At 54.3% G+C, this 21,787-nt stretch overlaps 8 protein-coding genes across 8 annotated transcripts; 4 read left to right on the forward strand and 4 right to left on the reverse strand.

Moving 5' to 3' along the window:
• Positions 1-23: 23 nt before the first annotated feature.
• PG985_007347 (uncharacterized protein) lies at positions 24-1,472 on the forward strand (the record flags this gene model as incomplete). The annotated part of the gene is made up of 2 exons (XM_066827116.1): positions 24-1,209; positions 1,267-1,472. The coding sequence occupies 2 exons, from the start codon at positions 24-26 to the stop codon at positions 1,470-1,472; spliced, it is 1,392 nt and encodes a 463-aa protein (XP_066684791.1).
• Positions 1,473-7,675: 6,203 nt separating this feature from the next.
• On the reverse strand, positions 7,676-7,891 carry PG985_007348 (uncharacterized protein; the record flags this gene model as incomplete). The annotated part of the gene is made up of 1 exon (XM_066827117.1): positions 7,676-7,891. One exon carries the CDS (start codon positions 7,889-7,891, stop codon positions 7,676-7,678), a length of 216 nt encoding a protein of 71 aa, XP_066684792.1.
• A 280-nt stretch (positions 7,892-8,171) lies between these two features.
• Positions 8,172-9,562, reverse strand: PG985_007349 (uncharacterized protein; the record flags this gene model as incomplete). The annotated part of the gene is made up of 3 exons (XM_066827118.1): positions 8,172-8,368; positions 8,433-9,428; positions 9,493-9,562. The coding sequence occupies 3 exons, from the start codon at positions 9,560-9,562 to the stop codon at positions 8,172-8,174; spliced, it is 1,263 nt and encodes a 420-aa protein (XP_066684793.1).
• A 2,209-nt stretch (positions 9,563-11,771) lies between these two features.
• On the forward strand, positions 11,772-13,126 carry PG985_007350 (uncharacterized protein; the record flags this gene model as incomplete). The annotated part of the gene is made up of 3 exons (XM_066827119.1): positions 11,772-12,024; positions 12,087-12,963; positions 13,027-13,126. The coding sequence occupies 3 exons, from the start codon at positions 11,772-11,774 to the stop codon at positions 13,124-13,126; spliced, it is 1,230 nt and encodes a 409-aa protein (XP_066684794.1).
• A 948-nt stretch (positions 13,127-14,074) lies between these two features.
• On the reverse strand, positions 14,075-14,635 carry PG985_007351 (uncharacterized protein; the record flags this gene model as incomplete). The annotated part of the gene is made up of 1 exon (XM_066827120.1): positions 14,075-14,635. One exon carries the CDS (start codon positions 14,633-14,635, stop codon positions 14,075-14,077), a length of 561 nt encoding a protein of 186 aa, XP_066684795.1.
• A 531-nt stretch (positions 14,636-15,166) lies between these two features.
• On the forward strand, positions 15,167-17,029 carry PG985_007352 (ATP-dependent RNA helicase; the record flags this gene model as incomplete). The annotated part of the gene is made up of 1 exon (XM_066827121.1): positions 15,167-17,029. The coding sequence occupies one exon, from the start codon at positions 15,167-15,169 to the stop codon at positions 17,027-17,029; it is 1,863 nt and encodes a 620-aa protein (XP_066684796.1).
• Positions 17,030-17,712: 683 nt separating this feature from the next.
• On the forward strand, positions 17,713-19,599 carry PG985_007353 (uncharacterized protein; the record flags this gene model as incomplete). The annotated part of the gene is made up of 1 exon (XM_066827122.1): positions 17,713-19,599. One exon carries the CDS (start codon positions 17,713-17,715, stop codon positions 19,597-19,599), a length of 1,887 nt encoding a protein of 628 aa, XP_066684797.1.
• A 659-nt stretch (positions 19,600-20,258) lies between these two features.
• Positions 20,259-21,297, reverse strand: PG985_007354 (TIP41-domain-containing protein; the record flags this gene model as incomplete). The annotated part of the gene is made up of 2 exons (XM_066827123.1): positions 20,259-20,384; positions 20,452-21,297. 2 exons carry the CDS (start codon positions 21,295-21,297, stop codon positions 20,259-20,261), a joined length of 972 nt encoding a protein of 323 aa, XP_066684798.1.
• Between the last annotated feature and the right edge of the window lie 490 nt (positions 21,298-21,787).

A 21,787-nucleotide genomic window follows, 5' to 3' on the forward strand; every position in this document is an offset into this window, starting at 1 on the left:
AGCCGCATATACAGAGCTTGCCAATGCACTCAGCTTCCTCTCTTCGCCCGCTGGCTCTCCAGGCTATGCAGAAGGTCGACGAATCCAGCGCCGTGCAGGAATGGAAGTACAGGCGTGACTCCACGCTCTCCCACGACTTCTCGGATAGCTCGTCCACCACCCCAGGCTCGGCACAGTCGTGCTACACAGAATCGGACGCCGCATCGACAGCGCCCTCGTCGCCTCGCACACCACGCCGAAGGTCAGAACTCCCGGAGTTGAACTTCTACGCCCTGCCATTAGAGCCTGCCCACCACAAGTCATCACCGCCGTCCGGCCAGATGTATTCCAGTCCCGGGCCGTTAGGGCTACTACAGCCGGTTTCCTCGGAGCAACGGAGGACCTCCCTGCCTGGCCCGGCCCAGCTCCTCAGTTCATCTGCGAGACCGACGCCCTGTTCGTCGCCCGGGTTGGAAGCCCAGCTTGACCGGCGCAGGAGCTCAACAGATGTGTCGGTAGCCGAGAATGCCACTGGAACTTCCACCCCGGACCAGTCTGCGGACCCCATCGCAGCTGAGGCCTTGTCGAGGCTTTCACTAAGCGGCACTCTTCATCAGAAGCCCAGGCATCGTGTATACAACCGTGGGCTCTTCGGCCGCCGCAGTTTGGCCTTGAGCTCGATAGAACATCATCCATCCCGCTTTATCAAGAGGGAGAGCTACAGCAGCTATCCCTCTGAGTATGGCCGCTACCATGTGCTACGACACGTAGTTGGCGGGCACATCAAAAAGGAGAGACTCGCGCCATTATCGCCTCAACGAGGGGGCGGCAGCTGCGGCGGACGAAAGTCGAAGAACCAGGGCCACTGCAACAAGCCGTACCCATGGGAACAGACGTGCTGGATACGCTACCAGTTCGAAGACCTGAGGAAGCCTTGGAACGTGATCGAGGAACTCTTCGACATCACCTTTCCCGACCCGGACTTTGACCGCACTAGACAAGGGCTGCAGGGCTCCTTTTACCGCCAGAACAAGATGTTGCCGCACCTCGACCAAGAGACGGAGCGGTACATCGGCATGCCAAATGGGCACGTCGCGCTCGAGGTCGTCAAGAAGCGGGAGCAGAAGCACCGGAGGGAAGGGTTCTTCAACTTTGTCAACTTGTATCCCGAGTGGGCTGTGGTCTATCCTTGGGTATCTGAGGAGCACCGGCAAGATGCATTGCGGCTTCGTAAGTATTTTCACTCCCCTTTTTAGCGTCATTGTCGGGTTATGACATCCGGGCCAGCTGAACTAACCTGGGTTATTTCTCCAGTGGACCAGAGGACGCGCGACCGCGAAACGATCAAGCAGAAGGCCGTGGACGCTGGCCTATACGTCGAGAACCTGGGCAAGGACGAATGCTCCTGCTGCGCTCCAATGAAGTGGCTGTCCAAGGACGAGTCGCACCATCGAACGCAATCTGTCACTCCTACTCGTCGACAAAGTCTCTAGGAGTCCATCATCACACCATCGGAATCACACCCGTTCCAATATTACTCTTCTTCACTACTTATTCTTATTCGATTCTACTACCATATATGGCTGTTGCTAAGCACACTCGAGTCTATATATAATTACACCACCGCAGACATCCGTCCGCCCTGTCCAGGACAGAGATGGCTGCTTTCTCTCACACACTATTACATTTTATCACAACGACGAACCCGAGCTTATGAACGGAACTTGGAATTTATTTCTCATGGATAATGATGAACTTCTTGTACTACTAGGTAGAGACTCGGGGGCTGGATTATGGCAAGCGCTTGGGTATTATTGGGGTTGGCTATTTATTGGTTTTACGGGTACATGTCTTCTTCATTTGATTTTTTGTCCGGTTTTCAGTCTGGAGTCTTTACAGCAAGATATTGACTCGAATGCGTGAGGAAGAAAACGTCAAAGAGCAAACGGGTATTTCTCGTGTGGTTTCTAGCATGGCGTCGTTGGTCCAGGGGAACAGGGAAATCACGGCCGGCCCCCTTCAAATTTACGAACTAGTTGACACGGGGAAAAATGGTGATTGTGTGTGTGAAAGGAACATATAGTTGACTTGTCATATTCAATCAAAATACGTGGAAATATTACCATCACAAGAAAACAACAGCCAACGTACATGGATCGTCTCCTCCACGAGCTAGGCTAGCTAGCGAGAAGACTGGCAAACAAAACCTTCAACACATCCCAGCCAGTAGAGGGCACGCACTGTGAACGTGTGTACCAAGAGAACCAAAATCTTACCCGCATTACTGCCCGCACGAGCGCCTCTGCAGCGGTTAGCAATCCAGTCGACCATGCCTACCTACCTTAGCTGGTCCCAGAACGCACGGGCAGGGCATGGCATGGCAGAGAGTCAGCAAACAAAGCAGTCACTCATGAGTAAGTGAGCAGGCGGCAAATCGCCAGTCCTGACCCTTCCCGGGGGGTATGTTCTGCCCTACGCCCCGCCCCCCCTGGTTCGTGTCGAGCCTTGAGACGATCCAGGGAAACCTGGAGGACCCCATAAAGGAGTGCCGATATATGGGTGAACGGGAGCAAGCTGTTGGACCGTTTTCCTGAAGCAAGGAGTTTCCTCCAGTTTTCTCCACCGCTGGGGGAGTTATTCCTCAAAGCAAATAATAGGCGAATAGAGCACCGCCAAGTCCTCTGGGCCTGAGGGTCCCACGCCCAGATAGGCATAGACCCCGAGCGGAGTGAAGGAGGGCAAATAGGTAGAAGAAATGCAGATACAATCGTCTGTCCGCGCCCCCCTTCCACTGCCAAACGGGAAAACCAACTTGACATTTGCGACACATGCGCATCCTTCATCCTTGCAGCTGGGTCGAAGGATGATTATAGCAAACTATGCTCAACTCTGCCTGTACTGCCCTACCCATAGACAGACAGCAGACAAAAGGATGAGCAAGGATGTGAGGTTGCAGCTCCCTTTCTTCACCTGCCTATCGCTACCTATCACGTACCCCTGTCCTGCCCTATGCCTGCCTGCCTACCAGTCTCCCAGTGACTACCTCTGGACTTTTTCAACGATCCCATGGCATTGATGCCAGGACGTGACCGACCGACTGACCACACACGCCCAACCAAGCACGAAAGAAAAAAAGATCCAATTCCTTTGAATTTGATTTGACCCGATGGAGAAACACCCCCCTGGGAACTATGAAAAGTAGGTAAGTCAGAAGCGAGCGAAGCAGCCCATCCACCCATCCTTCTGCAAGCACAGGCTTCGAACCAGAACCAACACGACGCTCCCATAGGGCCGCGCCCGGAGCAACCCTTCTTCGGGGCAAATTGCCCATTCGCAAACTGCTGCGCATTGTGCATTGTGAAAGAGGGAGTTGGCCCGTCCGTCTGGGCTCGCCTTCGGCCCGGGCTCACGCACCGCCATCCAAGGCTCCCCATCCAACCCATCGACCCGAGTCAATGCATGGAAGCGAAGTTAGATGGCATTTTTCGTCACAGGTTCATCACAGAAGAAGAAGACAACAGAGTTGTTCCACCGTCGTGGTTCGGAAATGCAATGCTGGGGCTATGTACCATGCGACACCCCCTCTCAATGCAACCCCAAGAGGCCGGCTCTCTGGCACTCTCAGAGTAGAGCACGCGCATACATTCATCCACACTCACGCGCGCATACAAATTTGTGTCTTCTGCTTCTGTTTCTGCTGCACTGCTACGGAATACAGCGAACGGTCGTCGCTGCCGTCGTCTTTTCGGCCGCCAACGGGGCCGCATGACATGATATGACATGACTTGACTTCAACCCGTAAGAATGCATATGTACACAATGCAGGCGGTCGTGGCCTGGCGAGGCCCTATGGAACGAGATCCATTTTCTCCAAAGGCGTCTGGTATGATATGACCACAGACGGCTTCCCATTTGCTTGCGCAAGCGCTGTCTCCTTCTCCCACCCGCTCGCTTGTTTCGCCATCCGTTTCTGATCCTTCTTTCTCTCGTGTGCTGCCCCATGCGGCCCGTCGGGGAGGGGAGGGGGGCCACCACCCCAAGACTTCTTCTCATGACTGACTTTGTTAGCCAAATTTGCCTTCCTCCTCCTTCACCAAACACAGTAACGAAATAGGAGTTTCGCAACAGAACCAACGACAATATCGGCTATCCTCAGTATTGGTCATACAGAAAGATGCAGGCTGGATGTAATATTTCTTTTCGTCCTACACACCTATAGTACGTAATGCTTATGCATGCGCGTACCTTGTTTTCCACGTTCGCGGCAGGCTTTTGCAGATCATGCCAAAATGACAACAACAACAACAACGTCCATCACCACCAAGGCTGTGGCTGGCTGGCTGGCTAGCCGGTAGGCAGGCTGGGCTGTGTTGTGCGCGAGAGGGTAAGCAAGCCTAAGGAGCAAACTACGTACTTGCACAGTCTTACAGCCGCCATAACAAGCGACAGGACCAACGCAGGTACGGCGGCGTCTCTACAAAACATAAAACATATCGAGTTATTTTTGGTGGCCGAGGTGGTGGAGGGGGCGAAGCAGCCTCTCTCTATCTCTCTCTTCTCTCGCTCACTCAGCCTGTCGTGCCTCCCCAATACAGCAAATACAGGCTTCACCGCTTCTGGTTTATTGTTGTTGGATGGGGGTTAAGAGGTAAGTAAGCATGATCAGTAATAAATAACACGGAAACCCCTACCGTCCATACGAGCGAGTAACAAGAGTTGGAAGACGAAGAAGAAAGGAAAAAAGCAGCAAAGTGAAAAAAAAAAAAAAAAAAAAAAAAACTACCGCCTGTGCCTCTTTGAATTTCGGCTTGGCGGAGGAGAGTCAGAGGGAGTGAAGCATGTTTGCGTAGCACCGACACTCTTTGCAATTCCATTCGCTCAGGCGTATAGGATGGCTTCTATGAGAAACGCCTGCTCATTGGTCCGATCTGCCAGGCATCCCGGGAGGATCACGCAACAAATAGACAGGTCAGTATTGAGTGGGAAGAAGAAACCAGTGTGTCAATGATGGGCAAGGCAGAGTCAAGGGTCTCTCGACCAATCCTCCTCGATGTCCAAGGTTGGGGGGCGGGGGCATTGGGGGGTCTTGGAATCCGGGGATTGTCATGTAGTGTGGTTTGCCAATTACCTAGTTTCCGGTCCGCTCCCTGGCTGGCGGAAAAGAAGAAAAGAGAGGACTTACGACATATGATTGCTTTTGGCTGCTTCCACGTATCGATTAGCCCGCGATCCTGCACTGCCGTCCCGGAACTGCATAGCGCCATGCGAGATGTAGAACGGCCTTTTCCCGACATATTGCTTGTTCTTCGACTTAATGCTCTAGCATAAGCCATTTATATCTAGACAGGTCATGCATATATGTATGCAACAAGTGCGGTGACGATGTCGCTGCTATAAAGCTTTCTCCTCCAACTACCTATGCCTCGTCATGTCATTCAGGCCCAGCCGAAAAATGGTTCGATATGGACATTAGCTCCCGAAGATGGCACGTCGTTTTACCCGGTACTTGTGCTTCTTCAAGGGACCCTTCGTCGCCTCGGTGGCATCTTCCATCCTCTGTTCGAGCTTTACGCTAGACAAGGGGGTCCTTCGGGATGGAGAGTAGTAGACTAAATACTCGGGCAAATAGAAATTGGCACAATACGGTGGCAGCGCGCTGTTAATTAGCCCGCTCACCTGTTCTCCTTACTCTCCTCTCCCGAAATATCGGTGGGCATACATACATAAGTACCCAAGTCCTTCGGCTTACAAGGTATGTGTGTATGTGTTTGCCTGCCGAGAGTGTTGTTCTTGCATCCAAAACATGAAAGTGACTTGCCAATCCCTATCCGAGAAGCTGGAAAAGAAAAGCAAAAGCTCATTTTGTTGTTTCTGCCTCCTTCATCACGCACGCATACACCATGTCGCGTTGTTTTGGGGCACAGGCAATCATGTGGCGACGATCCCCTCATCGCCATCCGGGACCCTGGGTGATGTGTATCAGGTGCTGAGACTATCCGGGCACAGTGGCAACTAAGACAGCGAGAAGTCGGCCCGTGACGCCGCCAACCGAGGCAGGACAACCGCATCGCTGACACTGCGTCCAGCTGTCTAGATGTCATCTTTCACCTACGCTGTTCTTCTACAGGTAGGTGCCACCAAATGCATCTTTAGGCTGAAAGTGTATGTAGTCATAAGGAGTTCGTAAAAGCAGACATCGGTGAGGAGGACATACACACACAGAAAGAGAGAAAGGGGTGACAGATACCATAGGGGGGGGGGGGGGGCACCATAGAGCAGGCAGCCCAGCCAGGGATACGGGCAATCTGGCGCATGGACACAGGCGCTCCAATAGTGGTCGAAGCAAGCAAGGGATAGGAGAGGAGGGTGGAAAGAAGAGGCAACCTCCAATGGGGAGAAGTCGATGAGCCTTGTTGAAGACACACATGAACAACCGCGGCACTCTCGCCAATCAATAATACTCCCGTAAGGCTAACCGACTGGGAAGGATGGCACGACGAGAGACGCGGTGCTACCGCCGTTGTCCCAATCTCGCGTACTCTAATATCGAATGAGCAAAGCCCCCCGGGGGCATACTTCCAACACTGACGAGGCACATTACATCTATTTTGTCCTTCGACGAAAGACCAACATACCTACCTATCTATTGGCCCATACCATCTTCAGATCAAACTAAAGGAATCCGTGACCTTGCTGTTACCATTAGGATCGTCATTGCATTTGAAAGATCCCGCAAGGGACAGATGGGAAAATACACATCTGCTTTACCATCTATGAACTCCGCCAACCAACTCACCCCTGACCTCAAGCTTTTCCAATGCATCAACACCCATACACACACCTAAAATGCGACATCAGCAGCTTCGCCCACCAAGGATCACAAGTGAATGGCAGATAGATTTCCATGCAAGAAATAGATGGGGGTATCGTCTCAAACCCCAAACCAACCGCATGCGTTTTCGTCCCCGTGACCTCGATCGAAATTTGTGGTCGGGCCGGGAACAAAAAAACCCCAGGCCTACCTCTACCGAGCCCCCCTCGTCTCTTTTGAAGAACCAACTTGCCTCTTCATGTGCCCCCAGACCGTGCGTGCCCTTTACCGATGGGTTGGTTGACCCCTGAGCCCGAAGGAAGGAGGCCACGTACAGAATCATCGTCGCCAGCCAGGGGGGCTGCTAACGAGACCCTCCGGCGGGGGAACTGGGGGACATGGTTTAGACTCCTTGGCGCTCGTCCGTCGCCTGTGCCCGTGCCCATGACTTGAACAAAATGTTCTAGTTCCAACGTCGCCATCGTAGAAGAGAAATGTCAAGTGATGCCTTATTGTAGTCATGACCGTCGTGAGCCAAGACTGGGACAAGGAGCCACACAACAACGCTCTAAAGAACCTCGGGACAGTCTGGGAATGCCCAAGTATAGACCAGAGCCTCACTGGGCTGGTATGGTACTAGTCTGAGATGCCATAACTAAGCCGTACGCATAATGCCATCTCGGTGTTCTGATTCTCGGTAAAGGATGCGCCGCGGGCCTTTGTATTCGTTTCCCCGTCACGGGTCGAAGCTCCGCCGCCATGGTCTTGCCCCTCCTTTACTTTGAGCAGCACCTTTGGCATTGCTGTCCGCTCGGACCGCATCGCGTCAAGAGTAAGCGATGCAAAGCGAGGCGGTATTCTTCGCCAGAGCATGCCGTCAATCTGCTAGTGCGACGATGACGACGAGGAAGAGGCAGGTGACTCTCCGGCCTGATGGTACAGCATGACCTCGACCTCGGCGACTAAGTAGAAGGCGGTCCGGATGGCATACACGCCGCAGTCGGTAGAGTTGGGCTGTTGCGGCGAGGCGGCGAGGGTCGGCGGCTGCAAATCCGGTTCTGCAACAGGCGGGCGTCTGTCCGGCGTTTGGCCCTCGGGCATCGCCTAGACGAGAAACAACGAGAGGATAGACTTGACAGAGTAGGCAGCTGGTGACGGGTCCATTGTAATAGCTGGCGGCATAACTGATAACATGTATTTCGGCAACGGGATAAACAGTCATGGCATACAGGATGGCAATGGTGGGATAGCTGTTGCTTACTTAATGATGCAGCAACTGGCATCATGTATTATTAATATTTAGGTAGTGACCTCATGTAGAGTAGCACGTTAGAGTATCATGTACGCTGTAAGACCATCAACGTGGCTCCTGCCCTTCAACTTACAAATGCTTTGACAACAGACCATCTGGACCCCTGAACGCCTTGAAGCCATCCTTGTCGGCTTCGGACTCATCATCATCCAGGTCATACTCCTCAACGTCCGAGGCGTTGTTTCTGAACGAATACGGATTCAGGCCGAACTCGTCGTCCGAAGCTACCTCATCATCAGGGTAGTCTGCCGTATAGTAGTTTTCCGCTAATCATCAGTCAGCAGTAGTTCCCCGAGTGCTGGTATCCTCGGAGATGGGGGTTTAACTCACCATTCTCGTCCTCGTCGTCCTCCGCCCACTCGTTCTCGCTATCGGAGCCCTCGCCGTAGAACAGCTCGGAGTCGGGCTCATCGTCGAACACTAGAAGGCCAATGCTTCCTGGGGCCACGTTCTGTTTCTCCATAGAGCTGAGCGGGACGCGGATATACGTCTCAATAATGTAGTCGTCGTCGTCCGTATCGCTGTATTCGGTCTTGGCGTCCGGCATGGCCTCGTCCTTCACTGCTGTTTCTGGATGCCGTTCCGTGTAGCGCTTCGCGGGCACCTTGGGCTTATATTTGAGTTGTTGAGACCGTTTCGCCGTCGCTGCCTTTTCTTGCTCGGCTTGCTGGAGATTTAGGCCGATTTGTTGCATTGTCCAGGCATTCATGTCGTCGGTGAACTTGTCGAATTCGACATTCCGCCTGTCCAGCATCGAGGGCGGCAGTTCAGGCTTGGTGGTCACGCTCCCAACCTTCTGATTCCCCGTCTTCTGTGCGAGCTTGTTCACCCCGGGCTTCTTGAACTTCCGGGGTTCTGCCTCATCCGTGTCCATGTCCATGTCCACGTCCGCCGGGGCTTGGTTGATCGGTTGTTGGATCGTGGAAGCAAGACTCTTAGACGGCAACCGCTTGATTCTACGCTCGACGAAGAGGGCGGGCGGCGCAGGGCGCTTTCTTGAGCTCCCGCCATTGTTGCGGGAAGAAGGGTATTGCGAAGCAGCCAGCATCATCTCTCGCTTTGACATATGAAAGCGTCGAGGTTCGGAGCTGGGCGAGGCACCAACAGCGTCGTTGGGTGCCGTATCGGGGGCAGGCAGGTCCTCATCTTGTCCATTCTTGCGCTTGTTGTTTGACGCTCCTCGCTGGAATGCGGCATCGTTTGCTGGCTTCGAGCTGTGGATGACGGGTTTCTGCAAGGCCGCGGGGATCTCGGCGAACACTGGCTCCTGGCGTTGGCGCTGGTAGACGTAACTCTCGCTCCTGTGTCGCTTGGTATCTTGAAGGCCTGATCAATGGATATTTGTCAGTAATTTGGATTGTCTATTAGTCCATACGACAGGTGAACTTACGTAGGTACGAGACTGGCTCATTTTCAGTAGCCTTTCGCTTCACGCGAATCGTCTGTGGAGGGACCGACATGGTGGTTGTATGCGGCTGCACAGTGAATGATTGAGGTTATCAGGTTAACTGGAAACAATGTGACTGACTGGCCTGAATGGAGGTTTATTAGAGTGATGCAATCGTTCAATGGTAGGCACTATGCCAATAGGCTAGGTAGATCAATTAATTATCCACGCACGAGCCAACGGTTGTTCAGTCGAATAACCACCCTGGCGCGAGCCAGCATTTTATTTCTATTATGGACTTGTGTAGAATAAACATTTGATTACTCCGTGATACCACTGGAGATAATAACTTATATTCCTAACTGTTAACCTGGTTATTCCAAAGTTTGACTGGTGCCATAGGGACGGAGTTGAATCAACAGTTCGCTTGATAGCGCCTTTGCGCTTATCGAAGCCCTTGCAGTTCCTGTCCCTCCCTGGATAATAATGAATTTTGCCGTTGAGCACCGCCTAGACCCCAGCATCCAGTTTGGTGGGGTTGGAACTTAATGTGTACGCCAGTCGTTGGCTGCCAGCATCTCATGAGACCTTGCTCAGTTTTCAGTAGATAAAGAAGTAGATAGGGACGTATCTAGGAAGTTGTAATACGTAGCATCATCTCGAGACTATATATTCTGTGCAGATTGAATCAGGCGAGTCCTTGTGCTATTAATAACCGACGTTGATCGTCTATCATCGGCTTATGCATCTCCCAACGTGTTTGGGCCGTTGTGCACCCCGGGTACCTACCTAAGGCTAACTGTGGGGTAGAGGAAGCGTCGTGCGGGGGAACGTTGGAGCTGATGATCCTCCCTGCAGAGATCCGATTTGAGCCGAAGCAGTGTAACTGCAAGTTCGACAGGCAATGGAACAGAGCAAGCAACAGTATATCGGGTTTCAACCGCGATAGTTGCGCAAAGGTCGCCATAGTCTTGATGGATTTTTCACAGATGCCTGAACAGTTGCCAGCTCTCTACTGCAGCGGCCGATAGCTGCAATTGCGTGGTGGTCGGAGTGGGCGTTTCCACTAAACGTCAATGTTCATATCTAACTTTGGCTAGAGCATGCAGCATGCATCTTGAACAGTCGAACAGCGCGAGATACTGGCTGGGAAAAGGCGGGTACTGGTGGACAGGCTTCAGTGCCCAGGTTTGCCAGGGAGCCAGGACGCGGGGTGTGTGGACTCTGGGCCACTTCTTTTTTTGCAACTCAACAACCCCCGGCTGGCCGGAAGTTCATAGGTATGTGGGGAAGGATTGCACGCTGGCTGTCCATCAGGATCCCCAGGAACTGTCCATTTCGTGGCCGATCTTTTCGTACAATCTTCAGGGGGAGGACGTGTCGTGACAAGTAGTATCTGATGGGACAAGACTATATAGCTTCCAGACGTCGCTCGACTGATTCACGGATTCCAATAACCTGGACTCAGTACCACTGAAGAGGCTCAAAAAGCTCCGGAATCATACAGGCTAGAAATGGTCCCATGCCGTCATCCTCGGGCCCCGCCGTCGTTTCATAGTGGCGTTATGTACTGGAGCTCTAAACGTAAGCTAGTTGGGGAACTGCTGCAGACGTGACATATATCTACATTCATAACCCTGTCTTGCTCGTAGATACCCGGGTGTAGATTTTATTCACTCAATCTCGATTTGTCTCTAGCCGCAGGCCTTCCATGCCCAGTCGTACTGTAATAAAAGGGAAGCTCCCGCCGACATTTCCCAACACGCTCTTCCTCGTAGCTTACATCTTCGGTACGCAGTCCGAAGCACATACCAAGTAGGAACCAGATCGCCAATACTTTTTTGGGCGGAAGGAGTAGATTGCCCGCACTTATTTAATACACTCTCCTGAAACACACCTGGTATCTTTGGCTCATTTCATTCGATCTCGTCATTTGCCCTGGAAACCAGGCTACCCGAAGTCAACCGTTAGTCGCATCTTCCGAATTCCAGACGACGGACTAGTTTTCCCGGCGAACCCGCCTCGTCCGCTGAAAGTCTACTTCTTTCAACAACACGTCTGTATCCTTTCGTCATCCCATATCCACCTGCTTTGGGGGACCTTTTGAAGAAGGTTCACATGCAGTCCTCGAGCAACCGCCAACGTACGACTACTGCCACTTTCTCCAACTCAGTCAAGTGCTCAAAACCTTGAAAGCCTACCTTCGAGTTGGCAGGGCGGAAACCTTGTCGAAGCACCTGTTCCATCTGTCATGAGTGCGTAGTAATCGCGATTTGATCAAGATGTCCGCCATGGCTTCAACGCAAGTCCCAGTCACCATCACGTACCGCAAGCCCGGCACCAACCCGCCTGTCTTTATATCAGGCACTTTCAGCGACCCCCCATGGCAGCCTCAAGAGATGTCATGTGTGGTTGATAACGACAGCAACCACATATTCCAACTGAAGACATCTGTTCCTGCAGGGTCCAAGGTTGAGTATAAGTTCAGACTCGGCCCCGGTGACTGGTGGGTTCTGGACGAGACAGCAAACACAGGTCAGTTGAGCAAACAATGCACCCTACTCAATGTCGGCAACATCTGATATATAAACTCGCAGTATCGGATAATCTTGGGAATTTGAACAACGTCATGACGGCCCCTGCTTCAAACGGCGGTGGAAACGTTGACGATGAGTTAGATGATCTCGCCGATGAGGACACAGCAGATCCCCCCATGCTGTCTCATGAGAGCTACAAGCCTGACGACATCGAGGAATGGCCCATCAACTTTCCGACTACTGATCAGGAAGTGTTCGGCAGTTCGCGGAAAGGCGAAGAGGAGATCGACCAAAATGACCCACGCTTTGAGCATTTCCCCTCTGAGAACCGCCACTCGATCATCGCCGCTCTAAGAAAGATAGAGGGCAGCGTGTCAGAGGATGGCACTTCTATCACGGATGACTTGGCTTCCCACGGCCATCCACTTTCGCCGCAGATCTCCCCAATGACCCCAGACCCGTCCTCATCGCCTAAGAGCCAACGGCGGAGCTATAGGTTGGACCCGCCAAGTGACCACACACTGGATATTCCGCGCTCACCACGTTCGATGGCTTCTCTTCAGTCGATAGAGGAGACCCTCGAAGAAGAGCCAAGCGACACTATCGAGGGCAGGATAGCTGGAAACGGCCCCGAGGAATCCGTGCTGCAGGACAGGCGTCAAAGCGACAATGTGTCGCCAAGCTTGGGAGGCACCCAGACGATCAAAGGCCCAGTAGTGGCCCCAGCCCCACTTGAGTCTCGTGATTCTGCCAGCAGTGAGGATGAGGGTATTTCAATGGCACCGACCCGCAAGGAGACCAAGGAGAACGACACGACTGGTCTGCGACACCGGAACAAAGCGGAGACTCCCACCAACAGTCGGTCTAAGGCGCCTTCTAGTGTACACTCTATGCACGGAGCCAGCAGCAAAAACAACAACAACAACAACGGTAACTGGTACGTGAAGAGTTTCACAAACGATGTACAGGGCCGTGACTGATTGCTACGATCTTTACCCAGGCTACAAACATTCCTCCACGTGGTTTTCGTGGATTGGGTGGGAGGTTTCTTTATCCATTTCTGGAACCGATTCTTGCGCGGAAAGACAGGACAGACGTAAGGAAAAGCCCAGTGCGAACAACTGCATCCTGCCCTGCGTCCTGCCCTGTGTCCCTTAGTCACATGCAGAAAATAAGTCCGGGTTGGTGGTTAACTTTGATATCGCAGCGTGCTGGCTGTTGGCACGGCTGGGTTACTTGTAGGGACGCTATCGAAGGAGCGCATACTGAAATTGGCTGGTTCGTGGTGGCATCGGTTGAAGAGCTCAATGTAACTTTCCATACCTACACTCGATCGCTTCTCTTCTTGTTTTCCTGATCATGTTGCTACGGGAACGCGCGCGGAATGGATGGTCACCGTCGCGCCGGCGGCGTAGTGTTGCTTGACTGTATAAAGCCACCTACACTGTATTAGTACAAAAGCATACGACCTACCTAGTATGAGTAACATTTTATGCATTTTCCACGATTTTGAGGTTTTGAGTATCGAGCCAAATTGTGATTGAAGCGGTATGTCTTGAGGTTTTGCCCTTTTTTGAGGGGATATGCACGACATATAGTCCATGCTTCTGAGCCCACCGCTTGACCGTCGAATTCTTCTCGCGTTCGTCGCTCTTAGGAAGGTGCCGTGCATCTCTGGAGGAGTTTTCATAGCACTAAGCACCTGTGTCGGTATGTTTTGGCATATGTCTAACTCTGGATGCATAGGGGTTCGTTCACCTGGTGTATCGTGATTTCTTTGTTCTCTTGACGCCACAGCCGACGAACGACTGCTCGTCATTTGGTCCTTCGCCGCTCCTCTTTGTGAGAGATATGACTAGACAAAAATCATATGAAATCTGATCCATGAGCCTTTCGTGGTAATATATCTGTTTGCCCCGCGAGTATCACGGCGCCTACCTCAGTATTTCCACTTCCAGGTCAGTGTGTAATAGCTTTCGGGTTACTCTACTTAATGCGAGTGTCCATATTTTATACTTATCACCTGAACCCCCAATTCCAGAATGTTCTTAAGACGGGTTCCTGCGAATGACCCCTCCCGGTGCCCGACAAACCAGACAGGCCTCGGCGGCCTGGTGTTCGCTGACCGCTGCAACGTGTACACCTCGCGCTGCCGCGTATACTGGCCGGACATCAGGCCCGTGAAGAGCTCCGAGACCTTGCGGCCTGTCGAGGGTGCGGTGCACTTGAAACGGCTGAGGCCGGTCTTCCAGCAACGCCGGCAAAAGCGCCCGCCGCAGCCCCGACGCGGGAACGTCTTGATCTTGGGCTGCAAGGCGGTGGCGCGGGTGGTCTGGCGCCGCAGCCGGGGAGGAGGAGGCGCGCGGTTCGGCAGCAGCAGGACGGAGGTCATGATACCCACGGTGGTCATCGGGGTGGGATTCGACAGCGTGCCGTCCGGCAGCAAGTACAGCGCCTACCTGGCCAACCACCAGTCGCTGACGGAGATCTTTGAGGCGGTCCGGGACGCGCTGATGGAGAAGGGCATCACGGAGTACGGGCTCGAGGTCACGCTCTTGAGCCTGCTGCCGACTTCGTTTGCGGAAGCCGACGACGGGCTGCTGGATCATATTGCCTGCGTCATATCCAATGAACGGGGCAGTTGAAGATGTACGAGTCTGGGAAGCCCACGGAATTCCTCCCACTGCCCCTATTGCAACGGCAACTGCAGCTGCGACTACTGCTCATCCAAGTTGAGCTTGTGGACGGCCAGACTCTCCTCACCGTCTCTTCAGACGCCACCATACGTCACATCTTGCTGTGTCACCACGCTTACCAGCAACAAGCATCATAGTAACGAGTACATGACTTACGTTAAATCGAATAAAGATTACACGAAGAAACAGAAGCGATCTAGAAAAGTCAACATTGAAGAACTGAGTACGCCACTGGCGGGTAGATACATATAGGTAGAAATCTATGTACTTGAAGAGAACGGCGGCGCAAATAATCCTTGCACAGACCCACAAGCGCCCCCGTAACGTCATATGGCTCCCCCAACTTTTTTTTCTTAGCCGTTCTGCGGGCTGCGGGCGACGGGAAAGGAATCGATTTTTATATATTTTGTGACAACTTCACAGTCCATTCATTTTTTATACAGGATGCAGTCTATCGCCACAGCGCGGATATGCCCGCTATGCATGTTCAGCACGGCCGCGAGGTCCGCGCAAGCTCTGGGCCGACCCTGGCTGGCGCCGGCGAGGTCCTACAAAGCCATGAGCGGCGGAGGAGGACGAAGTAATAGCCGGCGGTCCTCGAGCCCGTCCCGCATGGTCCTTTCCGACGACGTATCGAGATCCCCGAGCTCGCGCTTCGGGCGCGGGCGCGACAGCGAAAAGCCCCGGCGCAAGATCGACGGGCCCTTTGCCGCCATGAACCAGACCAGCTTCCGCGGCAGCAGGGAGGGCGCATTGCCGAACTCGAGCAGACCGTCGTGGGGGAATAGTAGCAGTGGTAGCGGCAAGAAGCAGGATCGCAGGACGAAAGCCATGAAGATGCAGAGCTCGTTGACCCCGGTCTCGTACGGCCACCGGACGCGAATGAAGGAGAACATCAGCGGGATCGAGTCGTTTGACCAACTGGACCTTCTCCCGTCCGTCAAGACGGCCATTACCGACGAGGTGCTCCAGGGTATGGTGGACATCAAGCCCACGCCGGTGCAGCGGCTTGCCATCCCTGCCTTGATAGGGCAGGAGATCGGGCGGACCAAGAAGAAGAACACGACGGGTGGGCGGGAGGAGTTCCTGCTGGCGGCTGAAACAGGTTCCGGCAAGACTCTGGCCTACCTCGTTCCCATCGTGAACGCTATGAAGGAGGCAGAAGCTGCCGACCCAGCGATCCAGAAGTATCGTGCGTACTTTGACAAGCAAAAAGCAGCTATGCAGGAGCCGGACTACACAGGGCCGCGAGAGTTTGACCCTCACCCGACCGCTGCCCGTCCCCGAGTTATTGTGTTGGTTCCTACGGCGGAGCTGGTCGATCAGGTCGGCGTGGTGGCCAAGAAGCTGTCGCACACAGTCAAGTTCAAGACGGATCTCTTCTCAGCCAACGTGGCGGCCAGGATCATCCAGAGGAACATGTATTCGCCCGGAGGCATCGATTTGATCGTCTCGACACCGCATTTACTGTCATCGATGGCCGACCAGGACCCCAATATCTTGTCTCGAGTTACGCACTTGGTCATCGACGAGGCGGATTCTCTTCTGGACCGCAGCTTTTCGCCAGTGACTACGTCTATCTTAGATCGTGCTTTGCCATCTATCAAGCAGCTGATCCTTTGCTCCGCCACGATCCCGAAGCGACTAGACAACTACATGGCGACCCAGTTCCCCGACATGGTCCGCATTACGACACCCAACTTGCATGCCATCCCACGTCGTGTTCAGCTCGGTGTTGTGGATGTGTCTAAGGACCCCTACAGAAACAACAAGAACCTCGCCTGTGCCGATGCGATCTGGTCTATCGGCAAGGACGCCGCACGCCACGAGGGTGCTGTCGCAGGGGAGATGGACGTCAAGCGCATCATGGTCTTCGTGAACGAGCGAGAAAAGACACAGGAAGTCGCCGACTACCTGGTCACCAAGGGCATTGACGCGGTAGCTATGCATCGCGACACTTCCGAGCAACGTCAATCCGAGATGATGGACTCTTTCACCACCAAGGACCCGCTCAAGACGGACGCCAAGCCGCTGTCGACATCGGCTGGTCTAGGAAAACGCTCTCTGCCCAACACCAAAGTCATGGTCGCAACGGACTTGGCGTCGCGAGGTATCGACACCTTGGCCGTCCGACACGTCATCTTGTACGATGTGCCTCACACCACTATTGATTTCATCCACCGTCTCGGGCGTGCTGGCCGTATGGGCCGCCGTGGACGAGGCGTTGTGCTTGTTGGAAAGGACGATAGACGGGACATTGTTGCCGAAGTCCGTGAGAGCATGTACATGGGACAAGCGCTGATTTAGAACAAAAGAGAGAGAGACAGAAGTGAGAGAGATTGAGGTGTTTGATGCCTCTCCTGTACTGTATGTTTGTACGAAAAGTGTACGAGAAATGCGATACCACCCTCCAGCTATGTAGATATGTACCTTATGATGATTGTACTACCACAAACCACACCACTTTCACTCCTCCAACCGCCAGAAGTAATCGTGAAATAAGACCAATCAGCAGATTTGTTTTGTCACGGCGCAATCTATTTAGGGTTTTTGATGGCGTTGACATGGTGGTGACTTCATCAAACATGAAGGTATCGTCGATCGTTGGGGATCATAGCTTAAATGTGGGGGGCCTAGCCAGGGCCAGGGTAGCCAGCCAGTAGCTTAGCTTGGGGGTGGTAGCGGTCTCAACTCCTCAGTAGCTTGGAGGTTCCTGGCACGCGTGACGCGACTTGCTTGCACTTCCTTTGCGTGTTTCTCCCACCTTTTTGTGTCTCGACAGCCCACCCGCCCTAAACCCCGACCGAGCAACAATAATAATCCTGCGACTTACAGTACATACAGCTCGGGTCCTATCTAGATGCATGCGTAGCCTTGCGCCATCGCAGTATATTCTGGTCAAATAAATTTTGCAATCTTGTTGTTTTTGTCAATTGAGAGAGGGCGAAAGAGAGACCTACCACGACCATCTATCACATACACCAAACACAATGCCGCGTCCGAAACGCACTCGGGTCGCGTCGACGCGCAGCGCCGCGCCCGTCGCCCAGAAAGAACCAAGCCCTGCACCGCTTCCCGTCGCGCAGCCGCCTTCCAGCTCCAGCACCGACATCTACGACGTAAGCGACCGCGAGAAGCAGGGGAGGCGATCAACGCGTTCCAGCGCAGCGGCGGCGACCAGGACCAGTGTTGTTGCACCGTCTAACCCGCGACAGACGGCCGCTCTCAACGCTTCGAGAAAGAACCGCGACTCCGCCATGCACCGCCTGGAAAACATCACCTCGACCGCCACGGGGACGACGAGCAGCACAGAAGATGAGGTGGAAGCGGTAGACTTGGAGATCTCGGCCGATATCGAGGTCGAGGTGGGCCGGCGTGCCGATGCGACGCCTCCTCGCGCTGTCGGTGGCGGACGGCGGACCGCCGACTTCTCGGGCTTGGATCTGGACGATAGCATGTTCGACGACCTGAACACGACGATCAACACGGCGGGTCCTGCTAGTGCGCAGCGATCGCTGGACATGTCGACGCTGACGGCCAGTCACTACAAGCGACGCCCGCGCGGCAACAGCTTCTTGAGCAGAAACGACGGGCCTATCCGGCCCAGCAGTCGCGCTGGTCCCAACACGCCGGCTTTCAACTCAACTTTCGACATCACCAACTTCAAGAGACGCGTGCGGGAGCCCAGTATTCTGGGCACGGCCCAAAAGGAACGTCCGCAGAGACCGGAGCCTGAGAGCGACAGTGGTGAGAAGCCTGATGATGAGGACGACGACTTGCAGAGTGAGGATGACGAGGGCCTGCAAATGCCCGAGCTGGACGCAACGCCTCCCCGGAGGCGCTCCTCGAGGCGCTCTGCGGCACTTGCACAGGCCCAAGAATCCTCCCCTGAGGTCTCGTCGAGCGTGAATCCGCGTAAGCGCAAGTCTACTGAGTTGCACGAGCACAGGCCTCGATCTTCTCCCTACGCGGACAATCCTCTGGCTGCGGAAGAGTCTGAGGATGAGACCGAATCACAGCCTCGCAGCCTGCCGCCACTGGATGTCCGACCATCAACCCCTATTATGGACGAAGAAGAGGTTGCTCCGCCACTAAGCAGTTCTTCAGAGGAAGAGGCTGAAATATGGCCGCCATTGAAATCTCTGGCTAAAGGACGCACGAGACGAGCCCCCTCTGCCCAGCGGAGGACTCCCGTACGGGACATTGGCGGCGACAATCTGTCTGACATGTCATCGCCCCCCTCTCTCACCTATTCTCCCAACTACGACGAGCCGTCACCGCCGCCACCGCAGCCTACTGTCAAGACGCGCAAGGCTGCGAAGGCGGAAGCCAAGCTCACGACTGCGGACCTCACCGGACTTCTGCCACGTCGTCGTCACAGGAGCAACAGAGCCGACCCCTTTGCGGTCGGCGACACTGAAGAGGAGATCGATACCACAGGACTGGGCGTCGATAATGACGAGCTTCACCTGGCGGTTCGGTCCTCGCGGCGGCGCCCTGCACAGCCCTTAGCTCGTGCCGCCAGCAAGAGCCAGAACGAGAAGGCGGCAGCCGCTAGCAAAGCCAAGACGGCGGCGGCGGCTCAGCGCAAGGGCAAGCAGCCGGCTGAGCCCACCAACAAGAGGCAGACGAGGCGGCGGACGTACGGAAGGAATTCGGACAAGGAGAACGAGGGAGAAGATCAAGAGGAAAACGAGAACGAAAACGAGAGCGAAGACCCGTTCCGGGAGGAGCAGACTACGGAGAATAGCGACGAGTTGTTGGCGCGCGTGGGACCAGAGCTGAAGGACGCGTCCCGCAAGTTCAAGGAGGTGGACAAGTGGGAGCTGGCTTACGAGGAGATGACAATGAGTAGCTCTCCGGGCGGTGGTCGGTGATCTACGTCCGACGGTGTCTCTATACTCTTCTCTGGTGGCGAAAAAGGTGTTCACGAGCAAAACAAACCACAGCGGCATACACAGTTGGTCGGAAGGTTGGGCACAGTTTTTGATGATTCATGTCCTTCTTGTTATCCTTTGTTTCCTGGGAGTGCCAAAATTTCCTCATGTATGATTCCTGGGTCTATCTAGTAGTCCCTTCGGTCAAATCAACCAGTCTCCTGTTCAGTTCTGTTCTCTGGTTAGCATTATGATACGGTATGCACGGAGGGGGGTGTCGCGGAGTTGGGGGAGTTCAACATACCTTCTTATGGTTTAACCTGGTCATGCATTTGCATGCCTGTGCCATGTTCAATGCAAAAGCTACAATACGGCGTCTTGACAAATTGAGGCCCCCCCTCCCCTGGGCCTCTGATATCCTTTTCCCCTCTTATCCTTCCTGTTGATCCCCATAGCAAGTCTTCTTGATATCACGCATCCACTTATGCGTCATGATCGCCCACTGTAAATGGCAACATCAGGTGCCGTCCTCTGTATCATACATGCAAGTTCGCCGTTCTATACCATAGAGGGACCATAGCCACTAAATCCAGGGCGGCCTTTGGTTTCTGGGTAAGGGCTTGTTTTCGGTTTCGGTTTCGCAGTCAGTCACCACTCGTTCATGGCTGCTTCAGGTTGACGCTCTCGATGGTCTGGTCGATGATGGGCAGGACCTCGGCGACCTTGTTACCGTCGCGCAGGGCTACGGTGACGCCATCGGGAGTCTCGCCGGACATGAGGAAGGCCTATTGGAGATCATGGTTAGCGGCCAGCAGCGCAGTGATAAAGAGGACGAAGAAGAACAAAAATCACCTTCTTCAGCTCCTCGTAGCTGTCCTCCTTCATGGTGTACTCGCGAATGACCTCGTCCGTCTCAAAGTCCACGTAGATGCGTGTGTCACGAACGCGGGCAATGACGTGGTCGAGGCGCATGAAGAGACGGCAGAGAAGCAGCATGCGCTTTTCATGAACGCGGGTCTTAACGCTGAGCATGCTAATGCCATTGTCATCCAGCTCCGACTCGTAGAGGACCACGTCGTCAAAGAACAGGATCGGATCGCGGCGCTTAAGCAGCTCGATCGGAATCGAAGCGGCGGGGCGGGTCTCGTCGTCGGGGTGGGGACCTACCATGGCCAGCTTCGGGACCAGCTGGGCCGCGGCGTTGGCCTCGGGCGAGGACGAGTGGGGGGCGGGAGCCGGGTCGTCCTGGGTGCTGCCCTTGTACATAGTGCTGTAGGACCAGTCGTAGGGCTTGACGACCTCCTTGATGCCGGCGCTCGTCTGCTCGCGGCTGGCGCTCCACGACTGGGCGTAGGCGACCTGGAGCATGTTCTTGTCGGTCTTATCGACGGCGTCGAGGGCGTCGTAGGCGTTGAACTCGATGCGCCAGCCCGTGGGCCGGTGCGCGACGGCCACGACGTTGTCGCCAAAGATCATCTCGGGGACGGGGATGCCGAGCCGGAGCTCCATGGCAGAGATGGGGCCGGCCTTGGAGATGGGCAGCTTGCGGGTCGTGATGGTGAAGTTGCCCTGGGTGTGGCTGCTCGTCGCGGCGTCCAGGTGCGCGGCGGACGGGTACGGCTCCTGGGCCGACGTGACGTGGCCGGGCGGACCCATGCCGGAGGCGGGAACGGTGGTGGAGGCTGGGTTCTCGGACATGGTGTTTGGTGTGCGTTAGGGTACGGGTGAGGGTGAGGGTCTATGGACTTTGGGCCGTGACGAGATGGAAGGAGATGCCGTTGTTAGAGTGATGCGGCGGTATGGGATGGGATGGAAAAGAAGGATCGGAGGTTTGTTTGTTGTGATCCGGAGGAAGGCCGCAAAGAGTTGAAAGTGGGATGAAGTTGGAAACCGGCAACCGGAGCTCCAAGAAAGCTGATGTGGAGGGCGGAGGGGTAGCTGGGCTCCGTTTTTAGGCCGGGCCCACCGAAAAGTTCGGCCCACTGGCCCATCTGTTGATCTATTTGCGTGTCAAGCACCGGATATTGGGGGACTACTGATCTGGGACAGTAGCTCCGTATTTTGATTAATATTCTTTCTTTTACGGTCTCACTTTCTTGTCACAATCTGTGAATGCCTGCCTGCACATTAAGTCACTGGGCCAGTCCTTATAAGAATAAACTGGCTAAGTCTTTTCTATAATTATAAT

This window comes from Apiospora marii, assembly GCF_038362585.1.
Source record: "Apiospora marii strain CBS 49790 chromosome Unknown utg000004l_segment0_segment1, whole genome shotgun sequence".
In the NCBI taxonomy this organism is placed as follows: Eukaryota; Fungi; Ascomycota; class Sordariomycetes; order Amphisphaeriales; family Apiosporaceae; genus Apiospora; species Apiospora marii.